General features: G+C 47.6%; 1 protein-coding gene across 5 annotated transcripts in view; it reads right to left on the bottom strand.

Annotated features, from left to right (window-relative positions):
• Positions 1-662: 662 nt before the first annotated feature.
• The window catches only part of ZC3H7B (zinc finger CCCH-type containing 7B), a 48,605-nt gene continuing 36,621 nt past the window's right edge, over positions 663-12,646 (bottom strand). For all 5 annotated transcript variants that reach the window (XM_067310554.1, XM_067310571.1, XM_067310563.1 and 2 more), the window contains exons 18-23: positions 11,262-11,395; positions 10,121-10,226; positions 8,618-8,726; positions 6,573-6,706; positions 5,666-5,829; positions 663-4,854 (exon numbers count right to left, since the gene is read on the bottom strand). In XM_067310554.1, the coding sequence (XP_067166655.1) occupies positions 4,662-4,854; positions 5,666-5,829; positions 6,573-6,706; positions 8,618-8,726; positions 10,121-10,226; positions 11,262-11,395 (840 nt within the window). In that variant the 3' untranslated portion in view covers positions 663-4,661. The remainder of the gene's footprint in view (positions 4,855-5,665; positions 5,830-6,572; positions 6,707-8,617; positions 8,727-10,120; positions 10,227-11,261; positions 11,396-12,646) is intronic.

Genomic DNA, 12,646 nt, shown 5'->3' with positions numbered 1-12,646 from the left:
TTTGGCTTCATTGGGAATCCGAGAGTAATTTGCATCAGGATGGATTAGTGAAAGAAGTGTTATTAATAAATGTTTTCACACTGACTTCTTGCCCCAAGTGTGATCCCCACCGCACAACATCCTCTCCAGGAATCTGCACAGATACTTCTCATGGCCCGACCTGCATGAGACGTGTTGGCTAAGACTAAGGGCATTTTCCCTCACAGAGCGCACTATGTCAGGCAAAAGAACTGGCTGACCCTGTTGAACAGACCGGCCTACACAGCAGAACAACTTTTAGATTGAGATGATTACAAGACTTGATTACCGGAGGTTTCAAAACACAAGTTACCCAAATACCTGGATCTGTGTGTTAATACAGAGCCTGTAGGTTCCTGTGGCTTGGGAGACAGAAACAAAAATTTTAAACTCTTTAAATTCACAAGAACTATGGGTCTAATGAAGAACTACAGCACATCTGTTTATATACACATGCACACACATGCAATTTTCCATTCACCAAGAAGAGCAGTAGATTAGACTGAAGGATGGTACCAGGTGTAATTGATTCAATGCCTGAAGTCCCCCTTTTCTTCTACCTCTTTATTTTCCTCAGAGTAGGGAAATCTGAAACCTGGATAAAGCCATTGCAGGCTATTTGAAAAATGCAAACACACACTGTATCAGGAGAGGGTTTAAAGTGCACACTTTTATTTTCTATTACAAAGGCTAAAAGAAGCAGGTTTGTTTTTTTTTATTTAAGAACAAAACCAAAAATGTTGTTAAAACATCTACATTATTATCCCGATACTAGACCTTATGAAAGATACTAAGTTTTTTTTTTAATAGTAAAGCGTGGTATTCTTAAATTATATTAATACAAAGACATATTAAAGGACTCAAAATCATTACTACCTAGCTCAGAACTGCAGCATCCCCTTGCTATCTTCTCCTTTCACTTGCTAAAACCCATCCACTTTTGACATACAAAATTTCATATAAGCTAAGTAGGGTATCTTTTGCTTTTTTTCTTCCCCCCGTAAAGGTCAGGTTAACCCCAACACCAGTGTCACATAAATCCCTCCCAGGATATGTGAAAGGATTTTTACTATAAGAACTTCAGCTTTTAACAAGCTGAGCTAAACCAAAGTCTCTATTTTGTGTGAGTATATATGTGGTTATTTTAAGGGATATGAGATTTTCTTCTAAAGCTATAAAATTAAAGCATGACTTCTGTTGTTAATTACCCTCAGATTTGGTTCTGCGTTGTAAAATTTTCCTCTCCCCTTACATGAATACAGAAAAGGGAGAGTTACTGCAGGGTCTCACAAATGCACCACTAAAGCAGTCCTACAACTTACTTCAGGTTTAATTGCTGTAGAGCTGTTAGCACTGAGCATTTCTGGTGAGAGTACATAACATGCCAAAGAAAATCCCCTTGACTTGATAAAGTGAGCCTAGGAAGCCAAGTGTGAAGCTTCCTGCCGTTCACAATGTCCCTTTAAATAACATAAGCAAAGACTTACCATTAAAACTTTATTCACAAGCTTAGCAGTATAATACTCTTTCACTGAGATGGGACTGCAAGAACATCCCAGGGGCTTTCAAAAGTATGAACAGGGAAACCTGTCCCATCTCAGAATTTATACCTATCTATATAAAACCCTCCCCTCTTTAATAACTCCCTTTCCCTAACCCAAATAAAAGTCTTCATATTTAAACTGAAGATGCTGCGTTTCCTTGCCCGAGTCCTTTTCCTTTACCCTCATTAAAAAGATTCCTTCGATACCACACACATATAATATTATATAGAGCAATATATTTAATACCTGTGTATATATGCTTTATGGGAGGGGTCACATATATACACACTAAAACAAGTCTGATGACAAAGTACTGCAAGACCACAGACCAGGTTATCATATCAGGGAAAACAAAAAGAGATACTCAATGCAACACCCATGACCGTGGGCCTCCCTCGCCTCAGGCATGCTCGTCCTCCCCTCATCTTGGCCCCACTCCAAACCTCTGTCAGCGTGGGGTGGAGGGCCTGATGAGCACCTGATGTCTCCGGGAGACAAGGAGAGGGGACAGCAACCCGCTTGGTAACCTAAACAAGTTATCGTATTAGAAATCACGGTGCAGCAAATGCTAGAGTGACACTAGAGATGTGGATTTGTCTTAAAAATAAAAACACATTCCAACATTCCCCAATCTGGATTCACTTCCTTGGCATCTCTGTCCAAGAACAACAGAACACGATAATCCCCGAAGCTGATGCCTACTTCCTCCTCCCAATCTCTCACAGTTTATAAAGTTGGCCAGTTCAGCACAAAGAGCACTAGGAGAAGGTACAATCCAGACAGCTACAACAAAGGGCAAAGGAGAAAATACAGCACCTGTCCGCTCAAAAACTGTCGTGCCTGGCAGTGCTATGGGCAATAAGGATCCTTCCACATCTCTTCCTTCTCCTGCACACTGTCAGATGTGGGAATAACCACTTCCCTCTTCTCATGAATTTATCATAAACCACCAGTATATGAGCAGATGTTACAGTCCTGGCCCCTTCCAGTCCAGACCCCAAAGTGTTGTACAGCCAAGAAGGGAAGCTCATACTACACCAGTAAACACCATCCACATTTCACAAGAGAGGAAACAAGCTCAGAGGCAGCAGCTTCTCTGGAGCACATAATATCACTGGAAAGACCCAAGACCAGAATGCAGCTCACCCTGCTCCTGGGCCATAACTGCTCCGGTGGAGCTGAGGCAGATACCTGGAGGCTGGTTTAGAAAGCTGCCAGCTGCCTCCACAGCATCTGCATATTTCCACATCTGCCCTCTCTTGAAGCTGGGGATCCCAAAGATATTGGAGCAGGGAGGGAGAAAAGGAGAAAAGGGACCCAGCATTGCCAAACCACCACACAATACATGGCCAGATTGTATTTGCTATGGATACAGCACTGCCAACCCCGAGGGCTCTGAGCTCAAAGTCCTGGGAGACTCCATACAAAAAGACATGGCCCACAAATGCAGAGGGGGAGATGTATTTGTGTTTGAGCGGATGGTGCCATCCATGCATACAAAACTGCAGAGCACCATCAGGCTGCAGTCAGAGAGGAGAGGGAAGCTCAAGATAGGACACATTTACTGCTTACAGGATGGGACTGCCAGAAAGAACAAGGCCGGCATATGGAGAAGTATTGCCTCTCACTGCTGCCTTTATAAAAGCCAAAAGTCCTGGCCCAGAGTTCCCTGTCGGGGCTGGCCTGTTTCACCACAGAGCATACGTCAGGTGGGACAGGAGCAGGCGCACAGCTGGGTCCTGCTGTGCCACTTGCCCTCTGCCCACAGCTATGGTCCCTGCCTGGGGCCGTATCCTGGCTCCCTCTCCCCACCGCTGTGCTGTGTGCCTGCCAGCTCCCAGTCCCGGCTCAGAGAAGGAGGGGGCTGCACCCATAGCCCCAGCACCCATAGGTGACTTCCAGTTGGATTCCCTGCAGCAAAGCATCGCTAGAACCAAGCCCTCCGTGTTAGACCCATGCTGCTCAACAGTGTCCTTTTAAATGGATTCCTACCCAGTTCCTCTGGCAGTGCAGGAACAATGCAGCTCTAAATAACCAGTTACACACACACACACACACACACACACCCCATTTAAAGAACAAGAAGGGAACCCCATTACCTCCCTCCCTCTCTTCAGGACAGAAGCTGACAGAGAAATACAAGCTCCTTTTGGTTACAGCCTTTTTACCTGACTGATATTCCAGTGTGGAGTACAGTGACACAGTGTGTCAGTCTCCACTACACCTTCTAGATGGCTTCAGACTTATTTGGACCAGTCACATCAGCCAAAAAACCAAACCAAAACTACCAACCCCAGATACCTGCTACATATTTGAGAAAGATACCTAATGAGGGGTCATCAGTTTGCTTTCTGGATATAGTCAATCAAAACAGACTAAAGTCACCTACCATTAAGTTCCCACTGCTGCAACACTGCAGCACACCATTGCTTTTAGCTGCGCTCTACACCAAATGGCTGATACCTTCCTCAGCTCCAGCTGATGCCTCAGGGGAACACATACAATAGGGGCTTACGCCTAGATGTTTTAAGCCAGATCTAGTGGCTTCCCTCCTCTATATCTCAGTTCCCAGTTCTTCTGGTACTGAACTCCCAGGAGAGTGGGCCAGTTGCAGCCATGTAAATGGGGCTTGCTCTGCAGCTCTGAAAAAAGGAGCACATGAACTTCATGGTCACCCTTTTACCAGATGTCTAGCCCTTTCTTTCAGCTTTCCCTCCCTGTTTGTCCTCCTCACCTCTGCAGCCACACTCTGAATTGAAGGGCAGGGGAATGACAAGGAAAAATTCTCCAATTCACACCCTAGTACAAACAGAATTAATTCCTTAAATAAAGGACAGAGAAAACAGAAAGATGGAGAGGAAAAAGAATTGTGGGGGGTAAGAGAGAGAAAATGGAACATGAACTCAGCAAGCCTGGCGTTCGCTGGCCAAGGAGAACCAAATTCACGATTTCATTCACCACTAATAAATCATCGTCTCGTAATCTTAAAACAAAAGAAAAGTTCTCTTTGCGAGATATGGATCTCACTCTCCCTGCTACCACCACTCTCAGAAAACCCGCCTCGTGTTTCTCCAGCTGACAGGCTTCCCCTAACTCTTACTATACACCATCCCGCAATAGGAAGTTGTATTTCCCGAAGTCGTCATCCCTGGGGCAGAGCAGCATGTCCTTGCGGGCTTTGGCCAGTTTCTGTTTCAGCACCTCTCTCCGGTCTAGCCACTCCGTCAGCTCATCTTGGCCATGAGCATAACGACACTCTTCTCCTTCAGGACAGGCCTTGCTCTTCTGAAACCTGCCAGTACAAGGAGTGCCTTTCAGGAGGCTACCCCTGCCAAGGGCAGGGCTTTGAGTTCCCCGTGTGTGATGCTCAAGTGCATCCCGCCAAAACATGCTGCAAACTGTCCCTTCTAAGGGAGAAATGATTCTCCTACAACCAGTGTGCAGCCAGCAGAAGGCAATATGGAGGATGGGCACAGAAATAGGGCAGTGAACAGTCTATGGGGGGATTTAGTCAACAGAAAGGATGTGAGCTAGAACCGGACCAGCAGGCATGAGAAGAAACAACTACACAAGAGAGGAAATGCTATGTAACTCTAAACAGCCACAGCCTTCTCTCTAACCAAAATGGCATTTCTAGCCATCACAAGCCTTCTGAAGACACCTTAAGGCACTGATTCAGAGGGTGTGAAACATTCGAACCATTTAATAAAGCACCTGGGATTCCCCCAAGAACTGGGCCAAACAGACTCTGTTTAGACTGAGAGAGATGAGAGCATCCTGGCAACAGAGGGCACAGGTGCAGACATGAAGTTCTCTCTCATTTTCTAAAGACACATGCTCAGGGATTTCTTTTTTTTTTTTTTTTAAACCATCAAGTAGTGTGGCTGAGCATCTCTGGGATCCAACAACATAACCTCTCTGTTACCCCAAACTGGCAGCTTGTCCCACCATTCCTCCAAGCTGAAGTCCCTGGGGACTCCATGGGAGAGGGAGGAGGAGGAGGGGCAGGAGGGGGAGGAGGAGGGATGATGGAGGCCCTGGGCCTGTCCCCACCTTCCCTGCAGCAGCGGCATGCAAGGAAAACAAGGCAGCACGTGCGGTACCTTTCGCAGAGCCGGAACTCGCCCATGGGGAAGCGGTAGTTCCAGCAGCTGGAGTCACTGTCTGAGGTGAAGACCTTCTCCTTGTGCTTCTCCGACTGGATGTGCTGCTGCCATTGCTTCTTGCTGTTGCTGTTCTTCCCGCAGAGCCAGCAATGGTAGCCCATCTAATCGGTGCAGACATGCCAAAGCACCAGTCAGTGCATTAATATTCACGCTCATCGGCCTTCCCCATGTTGGCATTCCCTCTCCCTCGTTCCTCCCACAGCACCTTGGATGCTCCACTCAGTCTATGGCCTCCCGTGCTTCCCTGCAACATCATCTTCAGGGGCATCATGCTGCTGCTAATGGGGAGCAGAAGAGGTGCTCTGTTTAGGCCTATCTACAGTTCAAACTAAGCTTCAGAGGACAGGACAGCTCAGTAAACTGACATAGTCCATAGGGTCCAGCTGCAGAGCACTGGCAATACAGAACTCCTCAGAAGCACGAGCCCTTACGCTGGCCACTATCCCTGGGCTCAGGAGACACATCTGCATCCAGATTTCCCAGGCCTCTGTGCTCTGTGCTCCAAGCCTCCCCCTCTTTTCTAACAGACCAGCAATGGCTTTGCCAGCTTTCCCAAGAGCAAGCAGTAACCCTGGGAAGAGGCTGGGCCCATGCAAATGGGAATCTCAGGTACACTTCTACAGACTCCAGGATTAACAGAAAAGCCTCTGCAGAGCCTTGCTGAGCAGGTCAATCCCTTCCCACCTCATCTGTGCTGCCCTTGCTGTGCTGCTCCTAGCTGTCAATTTAACCTATACTAGCACAAACCCTTTCCCAGGAGAGGAACTCAGTCCCTGCTAGCAGCACAAGAGAGGTGCAAGCTGGCAGCACTGCCAGGGAGGAAGGACAATAGATCAGCTATTACCATGATGTCAGCATAGTCGGTGGGCATCTGGATTTGTTTCTCCCCTTCTCGAGACGTGAGTGGTGTCCCCTCTCCAGGCTTCCCAGGATTGTGTTTCTTTAGCCACATGTCATAGGTCTGCTGCATATCTAGTACTGCACAAAGGCGACCCGTGAAGTCACTCAGACAACCTCTCGCACTGTGCACAAACTACAAGAAAAGGACGAATACTGGGGCAACCCTTCCCTCCCCTCTCCAGTGCAGCAGCACCTGCAATCAGAGTGAAGGTCTATGCTCAGAAGGCCCAGTGTCACCTCCTCAAATGAGGACCATGGGGAGAGGAGCCAAATTCACAAAGCCTGGCCAGGGGAGGTGTCATCTGTGAGTTGAGGGGCAACCATAATAGCAGCTCACACAAAGTACTCAAGAAGGAGGGAATGCACTTCAAGATCTCCATGGACTTCAACCTATAAGGTGATTCTCAATCAAGAATCACCTGGCTCTGCTTGACCTCAGTAGACATCTCACTCCAGCCACAGCAAGGCATTAGGGTGGATCTGGATCCATCCCTTTCCTCCATGCCTATGGTTCATCCACAGCACTCAAGAGGGAGGAGAGCCCATATGCGAGCTAGCTACAGGAAGTGTTAAGGAGGGGAGGAGGGCCCAATGTTAGCCTGTCCCAAGTTCACAGTCTGCCCAGAAAAGTGCAGTCAACATCTCTTGGTGCTTTTGGTTTAAGACCCACTCAGAATGCTAGTGGAAAGGTAAATTTTGGCTGGAAGCTTTGCCTACATGTTTGCCTTTCCAAGATCAAGATCAACTTGTGAGAAAGGCTAGGGAAACACAAAGTGGTTGCAAACAGCAATGTGATGCTGTAAGTGCAATGCGTTAGTGATTTACTCCTCGCTAAATGGGTAATTGAGGAACTCAAAGCAATGGGGGATAATTAATGCAAATTCCCCCAAAATGACAACGTTGTCATTTGAAGATTCACCCTTCTGCTTAAGGAACACACCCAGACTGGTCTGATGTGCTTGAAAGGCTTCAGCAACAGAAAGACTTGAAATGTACCAAATAGAAACATGTGGCCCAGCAGAGAGAAAGACATCCTCCACCTAAGCACAAAACCCAACCTCAGGGCAGGCCTGAGATACTTCAGATTTTTCAGGATCTCCCAACAGAGATAGATGACCACCTGGACAACTGGGCACTGCAAAAAAGTTTTTTCCCCCCAGCTTGCTGTTGGCCTGAATAAACAAGGATTGCTGACAGAGAGCTGGTGGTTCTTCCACCAGCCCCATCACTGCCTGCACAGGCACAGAGCTCCATGGGGCCCAGCTGATGTTGGAGCAACTGAAGCAATTTCAGGGAACTGCCAGGGCAACAGTTTGAGGCCTTGCCTTGAGAGGAGTGGGATCATGGGATCCTGAGGAGGACGACTGTGACCTGGGTGTCCCCCCAGGTTTTTCCCAAAAGGTAAGTTGAAGGCCTGTGTAATTAATTTCAGAGAGGCTTCTCCACAAAGGCACCACCCAACAATGTTCTCATTCAGGATCTCAAATCCACCCCTTTGCATACAATGCCATGAGCAGGGAGTGCTGCAGCCCAGGAGCAAGGGATATGATCAGAACTGGGCAAGAAAGCCAAGAGAGATACATGCCAGACAAGAAAGATACAGGAGTAGCTACAGGTCAGGACTAGTGCTTTGGTGGAGCTCCAGATGCATCCAGGCCTGGGACAGTACAGGCAACAGGAGGGATGGCACAGGGTGGATTTGCAAAGTCGCAGAAGAGGGAGGGCAGCAATGGAGCAATGCAAGACGTGGAACTACCCTAGACCCAGTGTATGGGACTGAAGATATATATAGGCATGTTTGAGAGAGAAGCAGCTCTAAGCTACTGTAGACAGACCTTTACCATAATCCCACCTAAGTCTGGCGTACCAGGAGCTCTGTCTGGCTCAGCCTCTGTAGTCAACAATGTGCCTTAACAGATCCTGCATCCACTGCCCAAATGTTCTCTTTCCCTCTCCCCAAACTCCTTGATGCATGTTTCCCCCACTCACTTTTATTTTCCTTCATGAAGGTCCACATGTCTCTCTCCTCAGGGCTGTGGGCAAAGGAGCAGTTGCCCACATACTGGCATTTCCTGCCATTTTGTGCATGGATACACAACTGTCAAAAGACAAAAAACAAAATTCAGGGTTCGCATAAACCCTCCTTGTTAGAGGGATGGAAGGAAAATGGGTTCAAAAAACCAGCAGGGGTGTGAAATTGCACACAGGAGAGGAAGCAAACAGGACACATCATACATCATCAACTCATGCTTCTTTTCCTGAACCTCCTGATGACACAAAAGGTAAGATTTCCCTATAAACACACAGGCAGCTCAGTTTGGCATCTGGCCTCTCCTGGGGCACAGTTAGCTTAGTAGTGGTCCCAGGGGAGATAGCAGGGTGCAACTGGATTGACCCAACAGTGTCTCCTGCTGGTCATGTTGCTGATCCCCAAAGGGGACTCATTCTCCAACTACCTCCAACCTGGTAAAGAGTGCCCTTAGGGGGTGTTTAGACCCCACAACCACACACACCACAACTTTGCCTCACAGTTCCCAACAGCCTCATTGCTAGGGAAAACAAGAAGCTTTCCAAATATCCTATTTACTTGTCATCTGTCCTCCTCCACTTCTTTCACCAGGTAGGACAGAAGTGTAGACACCAGCTGGCCCATGTCAACTGGAAAGAGGAGACAACACTCTTCTTCTCTGGCTGGGGCTGGGTGGGAGCTCCGGCAACCCGCCTTTGCTGCATGATCTGCAACCCACCTGCTGGTCATATCTCCTACTTCAGCAGCTATTAATAACTGTATCCTGCTCAAATCTGCTCCCCCCCTTCCCAGCTTCTAACAACAGGCCTGCAACTGCAGAGCACTCAAGGCTTCACACAGGGCCTTGTGCCTGCACATGGATTAAGTGACAGCAGACCCCTTGTGGTAGGAGGGAGAGCAGCTTTCTCCTTTTAGGGAGAAAGGAAAAGAGAGGACAAGAGAAATTATCAATTACCACATTCTGGGCTGGGGTTGGATATCTGTAGTTTTCCTCACAGCATATGGCTTTTTGCTGAGTTCTTAATTTTGCTTTCAAAATACATTGTGAGCAAGTTTCACAATTAACAGCAGAACAGCCACAGCAAAAGCAGGGATTGGCTTCTCTCAAGTGCCCTGTCTTGCCTCTCATCCACATTGAGAAACCCTGACCTGAGGGGAGACTTAAATCTTGTTCCCAAACCCTGTGCCAGCCAGTTATTGAGATGCTGACTGCATTATCAGCAGCGCCAGAAACTTGTGTATGTGCACAGAGCGGTTTAAACAAGTGCTGCTCCTTTTCATGCTCCACCCCTGTTGCTGGATGTGTTTGCAATCTCGCTGCCTTCAGTTTGTCCTTGCCTCCCACCTCAGCCAACACTTGCCTGCTTCTCTGCCAGGTCTACAAGAAACCTGCCCTCAAAGTGCTGTGCCATGCTGGGAGAGAAGGAAAAGGGGCACCCAGCTGCGTAGGACGAGGGTCTTACGTCATATTGCTGTGGGAAGTTGCGGATGGAAGGCAGTGGTCGGACAGACACCCACTTCTTCTTTGCTTTGGACATCACCAGCAGAACACGACGTTCCTTTGTCCAACTAAAGAAGAGAGAATAAATCAAGAGAGGAAAAGGAAGGGTAGAACAAGGTTCTGTTTTCCTCAGAGACCCTGAATATTCAAAGATGACCAAATTCTCTAGCCCAGCTTGTCCACACCACTATCTGGCTGCTCCTAAACATTCACATGTGCGGCAGAGAAGTCAGCAGAAGGGTGTTTTAGGAGGATTTCTCCCACTATTTCTCGCATATTTCCTGGAGTATCTCTTCCCATAAAGCCACAAAAGGATTCCTCTAACTGTTGCGTGACATTACCGCGTGGTACTAAACAACTGCATTCCACTCTCTGACATAGCCAATTCTTGTGTAATCAAGTCCATGAAAAACATCTGGGAATATTTTCTGCTTGCAAGGTGCAGTAGAAATGCAAGTTATGACAAGCACTGTCTTATGAACAGGTGCCAGCAAGTACTAATTCTCCTGCAGCACTAGCAAGGGATCAGAAGGGGATACCCTGGCCAAAAAACCCAGCTCTATTCAGCAGTTGCAAAGAGGTATTATCTTCCCTTTCCAGGAAGCGATCCTCCCCATCTCACTTCCTCCAGCAACTGCTGTTTCTCTCTCTTTTGAATTATAGGTCTTATATTTGCAATAAGACTCTAGACAGCATTTGTGGCTTGGGTTATGGGAAGTGAAATCCTGTAAACCCTTAGGAAACTAATTTAAAAGGAAGTAGAATGCCTTGAATCATCACTAATAGCAAGATGACAGACATCTTCAAACAGCAAGGAGTATAAACAAGAGCAGAGGAGAACTGTCTTAAGTGATCTTGCTGAGAAGAAATGATAGAGCTGGAAAAAAAGGGAACTGCAGGAGTTAGACTGAAAGTGCCAGGAGCAACAGTCTAGCTGTAATGCGTCATGCACAATGCTGGCAACAAATATCACCCTGAGCACGGAGAGGCTGCTAGAAAACCTCACAGGCTCTTCCAAAAAGGCCAAATGAAGCCCCGGAGAACATACGGGGAGAAATTCCTGACCTTAAGGAGGGGTGGAGGGAACAAGTTGCATTGCTCACCAGTGGGGGGCTTTGGCACTACAGTACTTGAGGTCTTTATCTGGCTCCACCAGCTGTCCGTTCCTCCAGCACTGGCCACACACAAATTTCATCTGGAGGTCAAAGGTGCTTGATGTGGGAGCCCGGGTGGAAGCCTGGAAAAGAGAACTACCACCTCAGATGAACAGAGCCAAGCTGCACCCCCCAAACAGCAGCTTCCAGCACACGCATGTGCCAGCAACCAGATATCTGTCTCCCCAGTGACACAGCAGAGCTTTCCTTCGCCAGTGTTAGCTGGTGGCCCATCAAGATACCAGACTGGAGCAAAACCACTCCTTGCTTCAGCATTTCTTGGTTTTTGACATTTGGCCAATGGTGCAGTCAGCCTGGCAGCTTCAAGCACTGACCAGGCTTGGTTTTAAAACCCCTGCAGTGTATCTCCATGTACAGACAAGCTCTGCGAGACTTTCCTCAGTGCTTCACCCCTATTCTCCTGCAGGGAGAGCAATTCACATTCCCCTCACTCTCCCTGGAGAGTGCCCAAAGGAGCACCTGATGGAGGAAGCCAGACCATACCACAGCATAGGACCCACCTCTCCTGCTTTTGAAGCAACAGGCTCACGTTACAGCTAGCAGTTGACACTTAAATATTTAAGTCTGAGCTGGGTCCTCAGAGCTGACTCCTCAAAGCCCTTTCTGGGCAGGTTTCCACCCCTCACAGTTCCTTTGCACTGTATTACACAGTCACGGTTAAGTCATGATTTCTAGACAAACATGCAACCTGTAATTCACATACTTCATGCTCTCTTGGCCACTTAACTTTATTGGCCTTCTCTCCGTCCCTGTGAAAAGGCTGTTTTGGGATTAATAGTCACAGATTGAGGAAAAAGGAGTGAATCCTTTATCACCACTGCCTCGCATTTTCTGGGCAAATCTCTGGAAAGTCATTTACATTTTGTACCACTATCAGAAGACATAAAAGTCTAAAACTGCCGCAAGGCTAGTGTCTCCAGGTCATTTCCAAACCAAATAGCAAATCTGACTGGAAGCCACTGACCCCAGGCACAGGAGGGTGTGGATATAAGCAAGGGTGAAGGGTGAGGGTACAAGCAAGAAACCACAGCCTAAAAGAACATCGTGCTGTTGGAGCAGACCATGAAGCCCAAAGGTTACATACTAGTAAAACAGCTCTCTGCCTGTCACCAGATAAGCAGCCCACACCAGCTGCCATGCCTTGGCTTCTCACCCTACGCATCTTATAAAGAGCAGACAGGCAAACCATGTCCCTGAGGAGCAGGCTTCTGCCACTAATTGATTAGCAGCAGTGTGAATCTTATGTACATCATCTGGCAAAGGAAAAACAGCAAGCACAGGATGGTGCACAATTAAATCATCTCCCAGGAAAG

The sequence above is a fragment of the Apteryx mantelli genome, chromosome 1, assembly GCF_036417845.1.
Source record: "Apteryx mantelli isolate bAptMan1 chromosome 1, bAptMan1.hap1, whole genome shotgun sequence".
In the NCBI taxonomy this organism is placed as follows: Eukaryota; Metazoa; Chordata; class Aves; order Apterygiformes; family Apterygidae; genus Apteryx; species Apteryx mantelli.
Note: the sequence above shows the minus strand (reverse complement) of the source record. Positions and strands in the feature narration are given on the sequence as shown.